The sequence below is a fragment of the Juglans microcarpa x Juglans regia genome, chromosome 2S, assembly GCF_004785595.1.
Source record: "Juglans microcarpa x Juglans regia isolate MS1-56 chromosome 2S, Jm3101_v1.0, whole genome shotgun sequence".
NCBI lineage: Eukaryota > Viridiplantae > Streptophyta > Magnoliopsida > Fagales > Juglandaceae > Juglans > Juglans microcarpa x Juglans regia.
Genome location: NC_054597.1, coordinates 24,162,523 through 24,184,528, shown reverse-complemented (window position 1 = coordinate 24,184,528; position 22,006 = coordinate 24,162,523). Strand labels below are relative to the sequence as shown.

At 36.3% G+C, this 22,006-nt stretch overlaps 1 protein-coding gene across 4 annotated transcripts; it reads left to right on the top strand.

Moving 5' to 3' along the window:
* Positions 1 to 852: 852 nt before the first annotated feature.
* LOC121252092 (myosin-17-like) lies at positions 853 to 21,025 on the top strand. 4 transcript variants are annotated; one of them, XM_041151576.1, is made up of 39 exons: positions 853 to 1,208; positions 2,714 to 2,842; positions 3,226 to 3,369; positions 3,461 to 3,606; positions 3,686 to 3,842; positions 3,983 to 4,041; positions 4,643 to 4,802; positions 4,920 to 5,069; positions 5,150 to 5,286; positions 5,389 to 5,535; positions 5,726 to 5,827; positions 5,900 to 5,957; positions 6,053 to 6,154; positions 6,335 to 6,372; positions 6,577 to 6,703; positions 6,777 to 6,947; positions 11,725 to 11,856; positions 11,989 to 12,098; positions 12,291 to 12,351; positions 14,064 to 14,241; positions 15,002 to 15,207; positions 15,366 to 15,485; positions 15,598 to 15,696; positions 15,820 to 16,041; positions 16,601 to 16,740; positions 17,321 to 17,438; positions 17,531 to 17,572; positions 17,670 to 17,750; positions 17,866 to 18,036; positions 18,195 to 18,350; positions 18,460 to 18,669; positions 19,104 to 19,241; positions 19,363 to 19,433; positions 19,561 to 19,660; positions 19,741 to 19,797; positions 19,886 to 19,942; positions 20,044 to 20,124; positions 20,210 to 20,292; positions 20,389 to 21,025. In XM_041151576.1, the coding sequence occupies exons 1-39, from the start codon at positions 1,206 to 1,208 to the stop codon at positions 20,510 to 20,512; spliced, it is 4,587 nt and encodes a 1,528-aa protein (XP_041007510.1). In that variant the 5' UTR covers positions 853 to 1,205; the 3' UTR covers positions 20,513 to 21,025. The 4 variants fall into 4 exon arrangements, with proteins under 4 accessions (XP_041007510.1, XP_041007508.1, XP_041007511.1 ...); XM_041151574.1 differs by having other exon boundaries at positions 854 to 1,208; positions 17,531 to 17,581; XM_041151577.1 differs by lacking the exons at positions 853 to 1,208; positions 2,714 to 2,842 and having other exon boundaries at positions 3,246 to 3,369; positions 3,549 to 3,606; positions 17,531 to 17,581.
* Positions 21,026 to 22,006: the final 981 nt, after the last annotated feature.

Sequence of the window (22,006 nt, the reverse complement as noted above, 5' to 3'; positions counted from 1 at the left end):
AATTTAAAATATTCAAATCTTAAAATAATAATAATATTAAAAAATAATATTCTAACAATATTTTATTCAATTTTTAACTTTTATTTAAAATAATTTCATCTCATCTCATTATCTAAACAGAGCCTTACGGGTCACTCTTCTTAGTTAGAAAAGAAAAAGAAAAACATATACTTTCTATATTCGAATCTTGAATTATTGAAATTGTTAATTTATTATCGAGATCATTACTTTAAAGTTATTTTAGATGTCATGTTTTCATTAGTTTTTAATTTTTAACTTTTAACATTGACGATGCAAATTCTCCAAAATGGCAGTTTAGGAAATTAATATAGTTTATTGAGCAGGAGAATGATGATAGTTTAGGAGGGGAATAATACTTAGGACTCGTTTGTTTTTACAGATAAAATGAGATGAAATGATATTAGAATTAAAAAGTTGAATAAAGTTTTGTTAGAATATATTTTTTAATATTTTTTTTTTTAGATTTAAAAAGTTGAATTGTTTATTTTATTTTGTATTGAAAGTTAGGAAAATTGTAATGATTAGATGATATAAATTGATATGTTTTCTAAATACAAATGAGGCCTTAGTGAAAAAAAAAAAAAAAAAAAAAAGGAAAGAAAACCATGAAAGGAAGGGATAATCCCGTAAATATTAGCAAATTTCTGTCTAAAAACACGGAAAAAAACCGAAAGGCACGTTTGTTTTTTTCCTTCATGTCGGTTTTGGACCATTAGACTGAGGTTTATGGGAGACCACGAAGGTTCAAACCAGCATGAGTGTCCAACGGATCCCCAACCGACCACCTTCAGCCAGTAATTTGAAAAAAAGAAAAAACATTAAAATCTTAGAGAGAGACACACACGGCAGTAATAAGAACTCTAGAGAGAGATAGAGAGACAGCGAGAAGCTCAAACTTGCTTTTCGTGTGACTCTGTATATGTATATAAACCCTCCACAACTCATTCTCTTGAGGAGAGAGAAAAAAGAGAGAAAGAAACCAAAAGAGCTCTGAGAAAGAGGGCAAAAGAGAATCAAATCGCTCTCTAGAACTTTGTATTCTTCTGATTATCGTCTTCTTTTGCTCCATTTGCCGTAAAAATTCAAAAGCTTCCTGTCCGATCTGACTCACTGAGTCTGTTTCTGTTCGACTCGGTCCAGCCTCGGATGAGCTAGCGAGGAAGATCGCTTTTTCCGTAATCGTAATGGTAATTCAGTGAATACAGTAGAGACTCTTTTATGTAAATGTATATGTTTTGTTCTTCTTCATTTGGCTGATTGTTTCTTTTACTTTGATTCGTTGATTGGCTCAGTTGAATCGGATTTGAAATGTTTTGGGATATAAGTTTCTATTTGAACTGGATTGATTTTGTTAGTAATTATGTTAGGATCTATTACGCCGATAGTTCTATTATGAAGTTTTGGATTTTTTTTTTTCATGGAAATTTTTTTGGCAAAGTATATTGCTCACACTATGTTATAAACTCATTCCTGTTTTATCACCTGCATTGCGGAATTTGTGGTTTAATGCATTACTTCTTGGGGTACCAGCACATGGCAATTAAAACACAGAAAGTTCCATTGAAAATAAAAGAATACCCACTCAATAAAAATTATTAATTCGCGAATGGTTTGAGGATCTTCACATGCCTTGCGATTGGCACAAAGTTCGATGGGATTGACATTTAGTGGGTGAACGAGTTCAGTCTGGCCGTGGGCAAGTGAGATTCATTGAACTGAACACCATGGAGAAAATCATTTTTATACACATTAGAGCGATCAGTACAAGCTGATGTCGTTCTGTCTCAGTTCAAATTAACAGAATTAGGCCAACCAGTTTGCTTGAAGAGAAGCTGAGGTGTGATGGTTGTGCCTTGAGACTTGGGAGTAATGATTTTGAGTTCGCGTTGTTTGTTTGTATGAAAGTGTTTGTACATGGTGGTGCAATTTTCACTAATAACTTAAGACATGAAACATCCCTTGGGAGTGGCGGGTAGTAGGTGATGCTGAGAAATGTGACAGTAGCTTCATAGTCAGTACTATGTCAATGGTAGACATGTGGTTGTGGATGCACAGAGGTGTCTGCCAAAGTGTTGCTACGTTGGGAATTCAGCAATGAAAATTAGTCTTGCTAGTTTCTTCTCTCATTCCATGTTGTCTTTGGTGCTTTTTGTGGTAAGTAGAAAGATATTTTTGGTAGAAAAGAAGTATTCATGGACTCCTGGACCAACATTATTGATCATGTAGAGCCTGACTAAAGTATCGGGCTGTACTGTTTGAAATATATATTTTTCTTTTTGCGTGAATAATTTTTTCTTATGATCCTCCTATGCATGTCTATGTCCTCGTGATATCATTCAACAATTCTTGATGATATACTTTCTTTAGTCATTGAATAACTTCTTCATATGATCCTCCTATGATTCAAACATTTTTGCAATCAATTTATTCTTTGCCACAAAGAATGTGTAACTTGTTTTTGGATGGTATGCCATGGATTGATTCCTAATTTAGCACATCACCTCTTTGGCATCTGTCAAATGTTGGAGAGAAGACAATAATTTCAGTAGTTCATGTTGCTTCTTCCCTGTCTTTTCTTTATGAATATACATTGTAGAACAGTTATATTTTCTTCACTTCTTTTGAAAACATCTTCATGATGGATCAATTCAATGCATCTTCTTTACACGTATGACCTCTGCTTTTTTTGTAGGCTGGACCAGATAACATCATTGTGGGTTCTCATGTATGGGTTGAAGAGCCATCACTGGCATGGATTGATGGAGAAGTCTTCCAAATCAATGGTGAAGAAGTTCATGTGCAGACCACAAATGGAAAAACTGTGAGTCAGACTAGCTTATTTGTTACATAGGATGTGTTAAATTTGGGATGCAAATATTGTTATGAGATCATCATATTGTATGGCAGAAATTTGTTCCATAGCTTGGGTGGCCCATTTTCTAGCATCAAGTTTATTGATTTCTAAGGCAAATGGTACCTGTAAAAAAAATTTAATTAGTGTTGCAAAAATAAGAGTCCATTTCACTTTTCGCAATTTGGGGAGTAAAGTGACACTTTTCGTAATTTTGGTGATCATATTGCAAAAAGAAGTCGTCATTTGGGGGGGGGGGGGGGGGGTAAAGTGCAATTTTCCCTTTAAAATTTTATAATCAATTTTGGATCCAAGGTTTAATAGTTTTCACTGACAGGAAAAATTAATTGCAGGTTGTCACAGATATCACGAAAGTATTTCCAAAGGATACCGAGGCTCCACCTGGAGGTGTAGATGACATGACAAAGCTTTCTTATTTACATGAACCAGGAGTTCTGCACAACTTAGCAACTCGATATGAACTTAATGAAATTTATGTAAGATATTTAAGATTTTCTCCCCTCCCCCTCAAAACAAGAAAGTTATGGATAGTCTTATTATACTTTTTTTTTTTAAATACTTCCCCAGACATACACAGGAAATATCCTGATTGCTGTAAATCCTTTTCAAAGATTACCACATTTATATGATACTCACATGATGGAACAATATAAAGGAGCTGCATTTGGAGAGCTAAGTCCTCATGTTTTTGCAGTTGCCGATGCTGCATACAGGTATGTGATATAAATATTATTAGATTTCACACTTTTTTTTTTCCATGCTTATGCTACATTTTATACTTATATTTACCAGGGCAATGATCAATGAGGAGAAAAGCAACTCAATTCTAGTTAGTGGAGAGAGTGGTGCTGGTAAGACTGAGACAACAAAGATGCTTATGCGATATCTTGCATACCTTGGTGGTCGATCTGGAGTAGAAGGGCGGACGGTTGAACAACAAGTCCTAGAAGTAAGATTAAGCTACCAATTTTTCTTTGGCTCAGAACTCTATTTCCTAAAAATTATCTTCAGTTCTTGATATATGTCCATAAATTTTTAAGGGATAGAAATGTTGCCTGACTTGGAGTTTCTGTTGATTAACTTTTACAGTCCAATCCAGTTCTTGAAGCATTTGGCAATGCCAAAACTGTTAGGAACAACAACTCAAGGTGAGTGTTTGTTCACTGTGAAGCTTGCCAATATTATCACTGCTCTAATACACAGGCCAGAGGCCTAGCTGTAAGTGGGCAGGTTTCAAGCTCACCAGTTCATTTTCTCTTCAAATGATGACAAAAGTTGGATAACATATAGAAGGTCTTAAGCCTCTTAAGGTGGATTTTAATGTCGCAACATGAGTATATGAGGAGATTGGGGAAGGTTTAGATGAAAAAGTATTTTTTGTCCCCCTCAATCCCCCTTGTTCTTTCTCCCTGAAATCGTGCTAGGAAAAATATCAATGGTGTACTCAAATGATGACAAAAGTAGTCTTTTTGTCCCCCTCAATCCCCCTTGTTCTTTCTCCCTGAAATTGTGCTAGGAAAGATATCAATGGTGTACTCAAATGGACCAAGGGTCAGTTCTTGGTTCCTTTGTCCTCACTGGATGGTTTGTTTCTGTTCTGGCAGCAGTGGGTTCATCACTGCTAATTATTGAGATATATTGTTATAGTTGAGTTATGATACAACTAGTCTTCATGAATGTTTGTTGTATAGTTCAACTTGTGCATAGGAGTGCATCATACTTTATGTTTATCCTGTCGTCACAATGCAGTCGTTTTGGTAAATTTGTTGAGATCCAATTTGACAAGAGCGGGAGGATATCTGGGGCTGCTGTACGAACTTATTTGCTTGAAAGGTCTCGTGTTTGCCAAATTTCAAATCCTGAAAGAAACTACCATTGCTTTTACCTTCTTTGTGCGGCACCACCTGAGGTAATTATACCCTATTTTCTTTTTGAGATGACTATATGTTCTCATCAAGTGTTGAGCGCATCTAATACCAGATATGCCTGTAGTTATAAGCTATCGCTGTTGTCTTTCTAAATTTAGGATAGAGAGAAGTATAAGTTGGGAAACCCTAAATCATTCCACTACTTGAATCAATCCGACTGTTATGAGCTGGATGCAATAGATGATGCACATGAGTATCTTGCCACCAGAAGGGCTATGGATATAGTTGGAATCAGCGAGGAAGAGCAGGTCAGTCTTCCCTTTAGTTCTAATAAAGAGTATATGTTGCTATTGTGTTTGGATGATTTGTAATAGATTTTTCTATTCAGGAGGCCATTTTTAGGGTTGTAGCTGCAATCCTGCATCTTGGAAATATTGAATTTGCAAAGGGAGACGAGGCTGACTCTTCTGTCATTAAAGATGAGCAGTCTAGATTCCATCTGAATATGACAGCTGAGCTGCTTAAGTAAGCCCTGTTTAATCTTTTTTTTTTTTTTTGAATTTTCAGTGCATTTGAATTATTGTTTATTTGAGTCATACACCTTTATTGACTTATCTCCTGTGGCAGTTGTGATGCTAAGAGCTTGGAAGATGCACTGATTAAGCGTGTAATGGTGACACCAGAAGAAGTTATTACAAGAACTCTTGATCCTGTTGCTGCAGTGGGTAGCAGGGATGCGTTAGCTAAAACCGTCTACTCTCGTTTGTTTGATTGGTAAATAGAATTTCCTGAACATGCTCTTTGTGCGTGTGTGCTCATGTGCATGGCCACTTCATAACATAATATAATCATCAATAGGGATATATAATGTCTCATTTCAACAAGACAAGGAAGTTGATGTGTTTAATAAGTCCTGTTTACTCCGTATTTGGGTTCTAACACGTGTTTCGTCAATTATCTACAGGATTGTGGATAAAATCAACAATTCAATTGGGCAAGATCCAAACTCAAAATCTTTAATTGGAGTTCTTGATATTTATGGGTTTGAGAGTTTTAAGCAGAATAGGTAAGCCATTGAATATAAATTTCACTTGCAATGAATTGAGCCTTTCATCTGACAAATTTCTATATTCAATAGTTTTGAGCAGTTTTGTATCAACTTTACAAATGAGAAACTGCAACAACATTTCAATCAGGTATGGTAACATGCGGCGTTGTTCATGAACCCCATTTTACATAAAATTTCTACACTTTCTTACCGTTGGGTTTGGGGTAACTGTGAGGTTTGCAGCATGTCTTCAAAATGGAACAAGAGGAGTATACGAAAGAAGAAATCAATTGGAGCTACATCGAGTTTGTTGATAACCAAGATGTTTTGGATCTGATTGAGAAGGTGTTCTATTCTCAATTGCTGCTTCATGTTAATTTCATCAACTGCTTGTCAATTTTATACGTTTGACACATCACCATCCATCGCAGCTCATTTCTTTATGCCCAAATTTCACACCTGTTCTTCCAAAGCATCATTTTATTACAACTAAGTTGTCAACTAAGCTGTTCAATATTCTTGCAGAAACCAGGAGGAATTATTGCACTTCTGGATGAAGCCTGGTAAGTAGCTAACTTTTTTGCTTTACATAAGCCACCATTGCTTCTGAGTTCAATGGGCCCAAATACCAATCCATACATGGATTTATGATGCATATTCCTTTTTATTATTATGAAGGTGATATCTGACTGCATCCACTTTTAGCCATGTTAGCATAATTCAAATCCTCTCTTTTCATCCTCATGTTTGTTTGATTGCTTTGACAGCATGTTTCCTAAATCCACACATGAAACATTTGCTCAGAAGTTGTATCAGACATTCAAAAACAACAAGCGCTTTATCAAGCCTAAGCTTTCTCGTACTAGTTTTACCATATCTCACTATGCAGGAGAGGTAAACATATATCCTAATGTTTATCTGTATTTCACTGTCATGTTTGCTGAAACATTTCAATTTTTTGTAACAGGTACTTTATCTGGCTGATTTGTTCCTTGATAAAAACAAAGATTATGTGGTGGCTGAACATCAGGATCTGTTGACGGCGTCAAAGTGCTCTTTTGTGGCAGGCCTATTTCCTCGACTTCCTGAGGAATCGTCAAAGTCATCCAAATTTTCTTCCATTGGCTCTCGCTTTAAGGTATCACCATTCTACTCTTCCTAAAAAACTAGATCAAGTGACTGCATTTGGTGTTGGTTTGACTTATTCTGCTGAAGTTTGAATGCCTTTTGAAGATAAGCCTGTAACTCAGGTTTGGTATAGACATTACAACGGTGCCAAATTAACTAGGGTAGCGTAGTCAATCCATGTCCATATGATTATCTCACACTTAAAACTTCCGCCTGAGTCAGATGGTAGATAAGATTTAGGAAAAATTACATTTTACCCCACAAAATACTACTGCTTTTGCAATTTAATCACCAAAACACTAAAATTATCACTTTACTTCCACCGATATAGTTTACCACCCAGCTACCATTCAGTTTACCAAAGTTGTCGTCCCTCATATATAATATATATATCTCCACAATGTGCTTTTTAGTTGTGGTGAATTGCTCTCCTGCGGATTTCTTTGACAGCTCACATGGGTTGCGACAGGGATATCCTTAGTTGAATGATTTCAGTACTAGTGGATGGTGACCATCTTTCAGGCTTCTTGGCTAGAACTCGTAATGGGGAAGGATTTCTTCTCTCACACTTATGAATCATATGCTGATTTTTTGGGAGGCAAACACTAAACACTTGGCGTTCTTTGTGTTGGTTGTTCCTTTATTTTGAAGTGGTTTCAAGTTTGGAGATGGTGATTTTCAGGAACAAGGAGTGAGAAAATTCTCTCTGCAATATAAATCTTTAGACAAAAGCAATCTCAAAAATAATATCATAAATTTTTTTTATCTCTATTTCCATAACAAACAAAAACCAAAATGACTTTCATTAAACTCAAATATATCTTAGAAGGATTTTCTTCTCAAACACATTTTCAATGGGCCCTACCACTTTTTCAAACTCTAATAAAAACATCTCTAAAAAACTTTCTCAATCCAAGCATATTTTTAATGGGACTCACGTACGACTTTTACAAAACTCCATGAAAGTCTTTTAGAAGTTTTCTCAAAGTACTTATCCAAGGGAGGTAGGGCAAACTTGATCAAGAGCACCCTCTCAAATCCACCAACTAACGTTATACCCGTATCCCTACCTATAGGCATTGCTAACTGTATTGAGAAGATACAAAGGGATTTCCTATGGAGCGGGAAGGAGAGGAAATTCCACCTGATGAATTGGCCTAAGGTGTGTTCTCTAATTTCTGAAGGCAGATTGGGTATAGAAGATTGGTTACACTTAATACATCTTTGTTGGGGAAGTGGCTCTAGCAATTTGCAAATGATAGTGGTAGCCTTTGGAGGAGGGTGTTGGAGATCAAATACGACATTAAATGTGGTGGTTGGAGCGCTAATGAGGTGAATGGGATTTATGGGGTTGGGTTATGGAACAATATCCGAAGAAATAGAGGGGAATCTCCTTGGCACATTAGATATGAGGTGGGGATTGGAACCAGAATAAAGTTATGGAATGATGTAAGGTTGGTGATTAGCCTTTCAAAAGGGCTTTCCCAGATCTGTTCAACATTGCTAGGGAGAAGATGTATTGGTGGTAGACAACTTACATATGTTCAGTAGCTCCCCTCAATGGGGAGTAGAGTTATTCAAGCAGCACAGGAATGGGAGTTGACTCTACCTCGTTGCCTACTGAGCTCTATTCTCTTCAACTAAGACTGGGTGAGAAAAACAATATGCGTTGGCATATATCGAATAGTAGAGTGAAAGAATAATTTCTAAGGAAGACCATTTGGAGGAGCAAGGCACACATCTTGGTGGTAGAAATATGTTGAGTATGGGGAATAGGAAAACCTTGATTACTACATTGTGACGTAACTAGCACTGCATGGCAAACTGTTTTAATTAACTTCAGCTTTCATAGTTTTCTTGACTTTTCTACTTCTTCAAGCTAGCTGTATCTAATTTATACTCCTTGTGTACTTGGTTAGTGCCTTTTTTGATCATTAATCAAATTTATCTTATCAAAAAAAAAACAAGTTGGGTGATGCCTATAAGAGTGGTAGATCTTTTAGCATGTCTCCTTAGCTTTACTTTCCAGGATTTTCTTGTGCTTTTCTCCTTCTCTTGCTAGGCATTTTTGTTGTTAACCCCCTTCTATTTTACGATGCCTTTTCTCTATATTAGTGAACACTAATCAAACTTATCTTAGTTATCTGAGAAAACTACTGCTCGTTTTGCAATTTGCCCTCCTTTTAGATCCAACTGTTGATATTGTGCCGCATCACATACTTTTTATACATTTTAATGGTCAGATCTTATTGAGGAATTCATTTCAAGGTGAAAAGTAAGTTGTCGATTCTCCTTCTCCAAGTTACTGCTCATTTTTTCTCCCTTCTTTGAGATTTAACCATTAATATCCTGTTACATCACCAATTAGAAAAAAAACCCCCGCATTAATATCTGACCATTAAGATGAACGAAAAGTAAGTGATGTGGCATGATGTTAACTGTTGGATCTTAAATGAGGGTCAAACTGTAAAAGGAACAGTAGTTTGGATGGGTAGAGTGAGAACTTTGGTATTTCATGATCATATTGCAGAAAGAGTGGTAGTTTGGCGAAGGTAAATTATTTAGAATTTAATAATATATGGTCGTGTTTTGGGAAAAGGGAGCCATTGGTATGATTGAAATAGTCAATAGAGTTGATGTTGGATAGTCTAGTGTTGGTTGCAACTCATAGAGAGCCATAATCACTATATATAGTGCTGGACTCAACCGACATAGAAGAGCAGGTTTGTCGTCAAAATCCAATCAATTGTGGTGGTCAACATTTCTCAAGTAATAAATTAGTTGCAGTGATTCTCCACTTGGCTTTTTTAAGTGTGGATGTTCAGATGTAGGGTTTGTATGGGGAATGATTACTGCCGTGAATACTGAAATACAGCATCTAGGAATTGCAGAGAAACATAAAATTCACCCTAGCATCATGTTTGACATAGTCAATTGAGTTGATGTTGGTGAGTCTAGTCTGAGAGAGCCATAATCACTATAGTATAGTGCTGAAACTCAACCGACATGAAAGAGCATGTTTTCCATCAAAATCCAAACAATTTTGACGGCCAACATATCTCAAGAATAGTAAATTAATTGTATTGATTATCTGCTTGCCTTTTCTCAAGTGTTTTGGATGCTCTGATGTACGGATTGTCAATGAGAAATGATTACTGGTTGGAGGCTGAAATACATCAAGTAGCCACAGGGCTGTAATCGATCTGGGTTGAGTCGAGCTTTTGGGTTATCGAGTCGAGATGAAGTCAAATAACTCGAGTTCAAGCTGAGAGCTCGCCGAGCCAAGCTGATCAAACACAGGCTCAAGTTGAGTCGAGTTATTACTCGAGTTTGGTTTGTACTCTTTTACATATTTTTTATTTATTTTTTAATGAATTGAATAATTAAAAATACCAAATTATAAAAAAAATATTAAATCTAATGAAATTTTTACAACTAACCTTATATTGAATTATAAGATTATAACATTTTTAGGAATACATTTCTTATATGGTTTCTACATTGTATATCAAACTACCAAGTCCTGCATACTAACTATTACACATATTATAAAATATCTACTATAATTAATCACTTAAGTACTTAATTAACTAACATGTAATTATGAACTATATTCAATATATAGGCATAAATGACTGGATTATATATTTCATATTTAATTATAAATGCAACTATGCTTATATTATTAAATCTAATATGTATAGAAGCATATATATATATGTATATAAGAATACTAATATATAGAAATAAATTATACATATATATTTATACGTATTCAATGATTTATGAATGAGCTGTAATCGAGTCAAGCTAACAAGTCAAGTCGGGCATAAACGAGCGAGGCTTAACGAGCCTTAATCGAACATGTGTCATTTACTAATCGAGTAGGTTTCTGCTTACACGATCGAGCTTTTTTTTTTTTTAATGAGTCAAGCTCGGTTCGAGTGAGCGATTATCGAGCAAGCAATTGTACGGACTGATTCATTTACAGACCTACATGTAGGAATGTCATAGGAACATATAAATCAACCTAGCATCATGCTGTGTTCCCTAAGCATAACACCCAGGTTTTAGTCATCACACCCAAGAGAAGATGCACCAGGAATCCTGTAATAGTATTTGCTTTTCAATCGTTTTCTTCATTAACGTCAAATTTTGTTAGTATATTTCTTATATTTGTTGCATGTGCTTGCTAGCATACTTGCGAAGCAAGGATGAAGTGGATTTAAGGCCGAGTTCAAAATACACATGAAAATTGGCCTTATAAGGCCCACGAAAGAAATCACACACATTATTGAGCCCAACTAACTAGCTGTACGAAAGAAATCCTACACATAATTGAGCCCAACTAACTAGCTGTACGAAAGAAATCCCACACAAAATTGCAAAAGCTTGTGCATTTCATGTTGGTGGGTTGTGATCTTGTGTTATTTCAGTGGCGTTCACTTCCCTGTTGATGTAATAGTTATGGAGATTAATATGAGAAAAGGAATCTAGTCCAGAACTGAATTTCCTTTTTCTTATGGAATTGGTCATGTTGTAGGAATAAATTTTGACTGGATTGACATACCACAGTTTAACTTGATGAACATAATGACTAACAATTTCTAGATAGAGATTTACTACATTTTTCAATTATGGTGCTTGTTGTACAACAGTTAATACTTAGAATTCTGAATATGACTGTGCAAAGTTATGTGTCTACTATATATGGTTTACATTCTCAACCAAAATATTTAGATAGATATTTTTCTGACAAGCAGTGAGATGTGTTCTAAAAAATGCAGTTACAACTTCAATCTTTGATGGAGACCTTGAGTTCCACAGAACCCCATTACATCAGATGTGTGAAGCCAAACAATGTCCTCAAGCCTGCTATTTTTGAGAACCTGAATGTTATCCAACAATTACGATGCGGTGTGAGTATAATCTATATATACCTTTTGCTTTGTTTTAGTTTTTCATTCATTTTGCGAAACCTGTCAAGATCATTATTGTTCTATAATCCTGTTCTTTTGATGATTTTCATGTGTGGTTATTATTTGTTGTAGGGTGTTCTTGAGGCAATCAGAATCAGCTGTGCTGGATATCCTACACGACGAACATTTTATGAGTTTCTTCACCGCTTTGGCGTTCTTGCTCCTGAAGTTTTGGATGGGAAGTAAGTCTAGATTCCTTTTTTCTGGATTTTTTGGCTTCCTAACCTCGAGCTAAAAATGTGAATATTTAATGTCACATCATGTGTTTGTTTTTCTCTGTTAATTCCTTTTCATTAATTCTTCTGTTTGTCCTTCTATTCTTGTACAGTATATTTTTGTTTTTTAAGTAACTGTTATCACCTCTTCATGAACAGCTACGATGAGAAAGTTGCGTGCCAAATGATTATGGACAAGAAAGGATTGAAAGGTTATCAGGTAATTCACATACCTTTTTTTGACTCACCTTGATGATGCTACTTAGTTGTAAATTGTAATGGGGTTAGGTCGGGACAAGGACACCCTTTCCGGCCCCTGCTGCCATGGGGATAACTTCTTATCCCAGTTCGAAACCTGCATCAGGGAAAGGTTGGATTAAAATAAGAATTTGATTTTATCCCAATATTTTGTCATTACTGTCTGATGCCTTTTCCTTCCCCACCTGCACTGTCAAAAACCTACAGCAATCAGGAATATGAGTGACAAAGAAAGGATACCTTATGACAATTTTTCATATGCTATTTCCTTGTTTAAACTTTCAAATATGACTTCTCTTGGAAAGGGCCCAAAGAAGCTTATCTTACCTTCCTCGTCTTCACCTAGTAGAGTGCAACGAATGAAAGAATGCAGGAAGGGCATATTCTAGTCATAAGCTGCTCTGATAAAGCTCACATTTTGAGGGAAGTCACAAGATATCTCTCCAAATGGTCCAACACAAAAGCATCCTTAGCACGAGCAAACACTATATGCATTCAAGAAAGCTTCCTCGAGCATTGTATGTGTTCAAGAAAGCTTCTTTGAGAACCCTATCTCCACACCCCAAATCATGCCAAAATCTAATCTTGGATCCATCTCCCACCTCAAATCTAGTTTACTTAGGAAAATTATTTTTTGGCACCAGGTGTCCGAGAACAAGTCCCGACTAAATTCGGGGGTGCACAAGCCGTCGGCAAGAAGTTTCGTGCAAGTGCACCTTAGATAATTTAAGGAAGAATTCCCCCAATCCAATGGCTCCTAAAAATTGTTTGCACCCAAGAGGATTTGAATATATTTAGAGAACTACTGCCAACCATTTCTTATGTTCTCCGTAATCCTATTCCATGGAATTCTTGGACCTCGTTGGAATCTATTAAATTTCTCCCAAAGGCCTCTCTCATTTTGATAGCACCAAAGTCACTTCTCCAAGAGTGCTTGATTAAACAAGCAGGTTCCGAACTCCCAATCAAACACCTTAGCCCAACTTATTTATTTGAATCAATAATGAAGCTCAATTCCATCTAATAAATGATTAATGTGGAACTTAACACTCTTATAAATTCGAATCAACTAGTCCAATATGTATACTTCCAGTGTACTTGGGCTATGCCTATTTCAATATCAGTAAAATATCTTCTTACTTATATATATATATATATATATATATATATAAAAGAATCCATTGGTCCAATATGGGACTTATCTGAGGCATTACAGCCTTCACTCATTTCTCTGACGTCCCTGTTAGAGTTCACTGCACAATTTAGTACCCTAGCGCCACATGGTGGGCATTAGAGTCCATGCCACACTATCGTGTCCCGATCTTAGAGGTGGTATTTGCTTTGATGTTGTTTATGATGGCCCATGGAAAGTGTTAACTACTTTTGCGCTTATACTCCAAAAGAGTTGGTCAATACTACAATTGAAGCTCTTTAGAATTACTTATAAATCTTATTTTTATCTAGTAAAGACCCAATATAGGACCTGGTACTTGTACAATTCTATCATAATTTATCCACCTGGTACTGACTTACCTGACACCTGTCTAGGAATCTTATTGCGATTTCTTTAAATGTTTCTAAATGTTTGTATTTGATATATTTCAGCATTATGTGTTAGGCCTTTTGCCATCTTTGTGTTTCTAATATCTTTCTTTGTTCATCATGGCTTCTCAGATAGGCAAGACAAAAGTTTTCCTACGAGCTGGTCAGATGGCTGAGTTGGACACAAGAAGAGCAGAGGTACTTGGAAATGCCGCTAGAATCATTCAAAGACAAAGTCGTACATATATTGCACGCAAGGAGTTCCTTGAATTACGTAAAGCTGGGATTCAATTGCAGTCATGTTTACGAGGTACCTTCAAGTTGATTTCAATCAATGCTGCTTATGATGTTGATTCCCAGCATCTGATCACAATTTATTTTGAGAGATTTAATGTGAAATGTTAAGTTTTTTTTTTTTAATTGTTTGGTTTTTTTTTTTTTTTTTATTTGCAATTTAGATTAGTTTGAAATTTCTATAAAACTTAATACCTTGTCCTTTCTTCCAAGTCCATATGATTTTAACTACTTTACAATGAAAAACTCCTCTAGAAGTTTCTGAACCTTTTTCAAACTAAACTACCCAAGCTCAAAGTTGTTTTTTTTTTTTTTTCTTTTTTTTTTTATAATAACTAATTTTATTAGATACAAATTTATAGGCGAAGCCCATCTACATAGGAAGTATACAAAAGAAAACACTTAAATACATTCTAAGAAACAAAGGTGAGCTCAAAGTTAACTGAGCATATATTAGCTCAAGCTATGTGCGTGTGTGCTTGTCTGCAAGTTATCTGTATGTGTGAGTTGGAGAGGGCTGGTTCATTGAGATGGGATGTAGTGCTTTGGGAAAAAAATTAAGTAAGATGGGGACATAGTCATGTACAGTGCATAAAGCTTATATAGTTTCACATGGAATTATTTTCTCCAATATGCTGGACATAGTCATTATAGTATTATTTCCTAAGACAAGGAGCCGACATGGTACATAGTAGTATTCTAGTAACTGCCTCTTTTCGCCAATCAAAATCCCAATCCAGGTTTTTGACAAATCCATTCTTCTTGATTTGGATCAGGTATCTTGGCTCGGAAACTCTATGAGCAATTACGTCGAGAAGCAGCAGCTCTGACGATTCAGAAGAACTTCCAACGATACATTATCCAGAAAGCATACTTAACAGTACGGTTGTCTGCAATCACATTGCAGACAGGGTTAAGGGCAATGATTGCTCGCAATGAATTCAGATTCAGAAAACAAACGAAGGCGGCAATTATTGTCCAGGTCCTATTTCACATATCTTCTAAATACATTATCATGGGATACAGAAAAAGAGATGATGCAAGTGTGCTGCAATAACATTATCTGTGTAGCACTTAAATATTGTTTGTAACTTGTCAAAGAATTTAATGAGTGGGTGATCTTCTTTGAGTGGAATGCAGGCTCATTTACGTGGCCACATAGCATATTCCTATTATAAGAGTCTCCAGAAGGCTGCACTAGTTTCTCAGTGTGGTTGGAGGCAACGGGTTGCCCGGAGAGAGCTCAGGAAGCTCAAAATGGTATCATATTCCCTAATCTGCTTCTTTTTCTCCAGTACGATGTATTACATCATACATTGTCTATGAGCAATAAAATTAGGTGGTAGGTAACCATTTCTGTAAATCTATTCAGGCTTCAAGAGAAACTGGGGCCCTTAAAGAAGCAAAAGACAAACTAGAAAAGCGCGTGGAAGAACTGACATGGCGTTTGCAGCTTGAGAAGAGATTAAGGGTAACTTCATTATATTTTATGTTGTTCTTCCACATCAAGTATGGTATGATCTTGATTGGTGAGACTATGCACACCTCAATTGGCTTGCAATATAATTTAAATTCATGTTGAATTGAATCACAGACTGACTTGGAAGAGGAAAAAGCCCAGGAAATTGCTAAGTTACAGGATGCTTTGCATGCAATGCAAATACAAGTAGAAGAAGCAAATGCCAGGATTATCCACGAACGAGAAGCAGCTCGGAAAGCTATTGAAGAAGCACCTCCAGTCATTAAGGAGACTCCTGTTATAATCCAAGATATGGAAAAGATTGATCATTTGACTGCTGAGATGGAGAGTTTAAAGGTATGCAGTCTAGCTTGGATGATAATAGTTGTATCCATAAGGTTTTCTCCCATGAGTTCTTTGAGTGTATGGTAATTGTAGAGTTTTTACCCAAGGCGTTCATTAGCTGATGTCCTGTGAGTATATAAATAATGTTGTCCCAGACTAGAATAGTTAAATTGTAACGAAACATGATGGGCATGTCCCTTTAATGGAGACATGAAACTTCATTATGGCACATACATGTGGATTCCATCTGTTCTTCGTCTTATTGTGTGTTGATCAAGCTGTCGGTGTACCATATACTAGGTATCATTTGAAGTTTAAGTGAGAATTACAATATTCACAGCAACTAACTTGTGGTTTATTGATAGTGTCTCTTGGTTCAGGTGGTAAAAGACTGGGTGGCATTTAGCATTGTCTTAAATTCAACTCTTAGAACCAAAAAATGAGCTATCATTCCACCATTTTGTGAATCTCATGCGATGTCGTATTGTAACAATTAGAGTTATTAATTATGAGTGACTTGGGAGATTGAACTTGTTGGGTTCACTGACTAAATGAACCTCCCACTGTGCAGGCCTTGCTACTATCAGAAAGGCAGATGGCAGAGGAAGCCAGGAAAGCTTGCACAGATTCTGAGACTAGAAATACAGAACTGAACAAAAAACTTGAAGATGCAGGGCAAAAAGTGGATCAACTTCAGGAGTCTTTGCAAAGGTGTGTACAGAGCAGCAAGAATCAAACTGTTTAGTTGTCAAGTATTGTTTATGTTGAGATTGCAGACAACCTGTTTGACCGAATCCACCCTTTCTTTTTGTGTCTAGTTGAGTGCAGCTGCATTAACTCGATCTTAAATGTCCACTATGGTCAAGTTATTTGGTGTTTTGGCTTTCTATGTTGTATCCTTGGGTAAAACTACTAGTTAAGCCACATGAAAGGGGAAAATTTAACAGAGAGAGACCTTTAACCACATGGTGATGACACTGAAATGTATCTGCAAGTTCACAGTTTGCTCATTGCTTATTGGCTTTTGTTCTTTGGCTGTAAATGTTTTTCTCAGTTTACCTTAATTCCATAAGGAATCCTACTCCAACCTGCCTATCAGTTTTCATTCAGGCTGCCCTTCCTCTCACCTCTATTCTAGAAATGTGAACTCTGTGTTCATGTGTGCATGCAAGGGCATATAGCTCTACCCTCCCTCCCTGCTTCCCTGTGTGTATGTGCGCGCATGTACAATTAATCGCTTTTTGACTAAACTATTAGAATGTCCATTAAGTTTGATATTTGTGTGATTCAGGTTAGAAGAGAAACTTTCCAATTCAGAGTCCGAGAATCAAGTACTTCGACAGCAGGCACTGGCCTTGTCACCAACTGGCAAAGCTTTGTCTGCAAGACCAAAGACTATGATTATTCAGGTATCCGTAGAATTGTCACTGTCATTATAATTTCTTTGCATATAATATATTACTTTGAAGAAATTTATGGTACTGTTTATTGAGTTTTACAGAGAACACCTGAGAATGGGAATGTTCTAAATGGAGAAGCCAAGGTTGCATCAGTAAGATCATTCCTTTTGATAATTAAGGTGTTAATAAAAGTCTTGGCAGTGGAAGAACAGTTAGTTCTTATTGTGTTATTTTTTTCAGGATACAACCCTTGCTATATCAAATGCAGGTGGGCCTGAATCGGAGGAAAAACCTCAGAAATATCTTAATGAGAAGCAGCAGGTAAGTTACCATTGACGTACATGAAACAATCTGTACCTTGTTAGCCTACTTAAACCTTGTTTGGTATTTCCTTTTCTTCTCACTGATTTCTTGCTCTCCGCTTTTCTGGTTACAGGAGAACCAGGACATTCTGATCAAATGTATATCTCAAGATTTAGGATTTTCTGGGGGCAAACCTGTTTCTGCTTGTGTCATATACAAATGCCTTCTGCACTGGAGGTCGTTCGAAGTTGAAAGAACTAGTGTTTTTGATCGTATCATTCAAACCATAGCTTCAGCATTAGAGGTAAGTTGCAGTTCTGTCGTCTTTGAAAGATATGTATCTGTCCAATGACTGAATTACTTCCAAGTTTCAACTCTTATTTGCCTTGTGTTATGTGTTGGATTTTTTTCCTGGAATACCTTTTCATGTTTACTAATGCTGGTGACTCATACTTATTGAAGGTCCCAAATAATAATGATATATTAGCTTATTGGTTATCAAATACATCAACTTTATTGTTTCTGCTCCAACACACCCTAAAAGCAAGTGGAGCAGCTAGCTTGACTCCACAACGGCGGAGAACTGCAACGGCTTCTCTTTTTGGAAGAGTGTCTCAGGTATGAAGCATCCATGTAACCTTTTACATGTAGTTTCTTCTGGGAATTATTTTTTATTGTTGTCCCTTAATTCTTCTTCCTTTTATTCCTTTCTTCTTGGGAATTCTAGGGGTTACGGGCATCTCCTCAAAGTGCAGGGCTCTCTTCATTTCTTAATGGTCGAGGGCTTGGTAGACTTGATGACTTGAGGCAAGTTGAGGCAAAGTATCCAGCTTTATTGTTTAAACAGCAGCTTACTGCCTTCCTTGAGAAGATATATGGAATGATAAGAGACAATCTAAAGAAAGAGATCTCTCCATTACTTGGATTATGTATCCAGGTAACTCTAGAAGGTTTTTTTTTTGACTGCCTGAAGCAGTTTAATGATTGCTTTTTATGGTAATATCTCTGTTATCAATAGCAGTAGATGTATAAATCCTTTTTTTTTAATCAAAAGTGATGGTGGGATGAAAATGCCACTTATGACATCCTCAAAGTTTCAGTCTGTTGAAAATAGATAGGAAAACCAGTTTTATCCCCATTTTAGCTAAAATCACTCGTTTTGTACTCTTTTGAAAAAGAAGGAAAAGAAAAAAAAGCTAAATCACTCACAACACTAACAGGAATATCCCCACACAGTGTTGTATATTTGAATGCATAAAAAGCTGTTGGGTACCAACATGTAGTTGGTCTTGCTTCTTCAGGGAAGGGGCTAACTTACTAGGATGACCAGCAAACCACTTTGTTTTCATTTGTTTGTTCGATATTATGCAGGCACCCAGGACATCACGGGCAAGTTTAGTGAAAGGACGTTCCCAAGCTAATGCCATTGCTCAGCAAGCTTTAATTGCCCATTGGCAGCGCATTGTTAAAAGCTTAAACAATTTTTTGAAGACAATGAAAGCAAACTATGTAAGCTATACAATTTCAAATAGAATATCTGCAATTGTGTTCTTTTTTTGTTTTCTATGGGTGTCTGCAATTATGTTCTTTTTGGAATGGTATTATTCTCTAACATGTTCTGGCTTTATAGGTGCCCCCGTTCTTAGTCCGTAAAGTGTTCACTCAGATATTCTCATTCATCAATGTTCAGCTATTCAACAGGTAGATGCATCCATCTCTCTCCTCTTGTCCCTCTCTTCTGTTGCATCTAATCTTGATTTATTATATATTGTAGTCACGAGATACTCGTTAAATTGTATAAAACTCAAAATTTTACTTGCTGATGCAGTCTTCTTTTGCGGCGTGAGTGTTGTTCATTCAGTAATGGGGAGTATGTAAAAGCGGGTCTGGCTGAATTAGAACAATGGTGCTATGAGGCTACTGAGGAAGTGAGCACTATTTAAAATCGTGCGACCTTTGTTCCCTACATTTTGTTGCATTTTGTCTAACCTGAAATTCTCGTGTACAGTATGCAGGCTCAGCTTGGGATGAACTAAAGCATATTAGGCAGGCTGTTGGATTCCTAGTAAGATTCATGCGCATAATTCTTTCATACCAAATAATTTGGCTACCCTACTATTTCATATTGGCTCACCTATATCTTAACAATTCAGGTCATACATCAAAAACCGAAGAAGACTTTGAATGAAATAACAAAGGAACTTTGTCCTGTTAGTGCCTCTTTTCATTTAGATTACTCGTTACAGTTTGATATACCTTTTTTTTTTTCATTTTCTTGATGTTATTTTTTGCTGCTTGTCTACTTCTTCAGGTGCTCAGCATACAGCAGTTATACAGGATTAGTACAATGTACTGGGATGACAAATATGGCACACACAGCGTATCTTCAGATGTAAGTTGAAACCCGCCATTGCCATGGTGTTAACAAAAGTTCTATTCTTCAGATATGTCATATGTACTTTTCTCTAATGGTACAGGTTATTTCTAGCATGAGAGTTATGATGACTGAGGATTCTAGCAATGCTGTTAGTAGTTCGTTTCTATTAGATGATGACTCAAGGTACCATTTTTACATTACCACACTTTTGTCTCGATTTTCTATCTCCAATCATATCCACACCCTTATGTTTATTTTCATTTTATTCAATTGATGCAGCATCCCCTTTTCTGTTGATGACATCTCCAAGTCAATGCAACAAGTAGATATAGCTGACATCGATCCTCCTCCCTTAATTCGTGAAAACTCGGGGTTTGGGTTTTTACTTCCACGTGCAGAGTGATGTTTCATGATCATGGTTTTGGATGCTCAAAACTTGGTCTCATGCCTGCCTGTGGGACCTGCATGTCAAGTGATGTGCTAAAACCTGTGCATAGAGTCTTTTTGTTTGTTGCCATTCATGTGTATAGTACATTCCATCAACCCAGGCAGGTTTCTTGGTTTGACGTCTGGGTCAATTCATTTTTTTCCCCCCATGTTACATCAACGAGAGGGGTTATTTGTTAAGAAGCCATATATCACCATTGAAGTGATAGTGTGCAAATTATATGGGCATTGGTGTCCTGGAACCACTGTCAAACCGGCAGTGGTGGTTTTTCTTTTCTTTTCATATTCTTGTTTGGTTTTCAGGTCTTGTAGTGGGTTTTGTTATTGTAAGTAGCAACTGCTAAATGCATGTCATAGGCCATCATGTGTTGTATTCAAAGGAAAATAGAATATCAAAGACAAATATTTGTTGTACGATGTAATTATTCTTTTTTGGTTTTTGAAATATCTGGTGGAATCTACCTTGTAAGATGTATTTCTTCTTTTTTCTTTCTTTTTTTTGGAAATAAATGTTGATTTTTTTTTTCTCAAAATGATACAAATATTTTTTTTTTGGGAAATAGACTTCATTTCATTCAATGAAACCGAAGTTACAGTTGTGACTGATAACTACAAGGAAAACCTAGATTACAAGTCAAACTACTCATCTGTTTGGGGCTTCCCCGCATACAAATTTCTTTGTGACGGACATTGTCTTATCTTCTATAAGCTCTCTAATGACAAAACTTTATGAGATATGAGATTCTGTAAGAACAAAGATTTCAATCCCGGTTTGTCTGAGAATATTAATAGAAGCAAGATCATGCAAAGTATGAAATAGAGGGGGATCGAAGATAGGGCAATTATTCGTCAAATTGACAGTTAAGATCATTGTGCCAAAAGCTGTGCCTCTTGATTTGTTCCAACCCGACCACCCCCCCCCCCCCCCCCCCCCCCCCAAGACGAATGTCACCTAGTAGGATTGGATGGATCATTCACTTTGTTCACGAGGTTATTGTACTGAGATTTGTAAGGGATTGTACCATTTGACATACCAGTTTGCATGTTTAATTTTGTGAGATTATTCTGTGATGAAACATTTATCTCAAGGAAATAAATCATGAGTCACGTTGCAGTATAATGAAAAATCCATCAGTTTTGGATCAAAACTTGTGCCATTTCCTTAAACTTCTGACAGGATTGGTTTAGATTTAGAGATGAGATGATTAGATGAAAGACAAAAATTAAAAATTGTTAGAATATTTTTATTATTTTAGAATTTAAAAAAAGTTGAATTGAAATTTGAAAAAGTTGAATTGTTTATTATATTTTATGTGAAATTTTAAAAAAATTGTAATAATGAGATGAGATAAGATGAAATACTTTCCGAATTCAAACAGAACCTATTGCATTAGAATCCTGAAAGTGCGTGCTATAATTTCAAGGCAACGCAATAATTTCAACACCAACA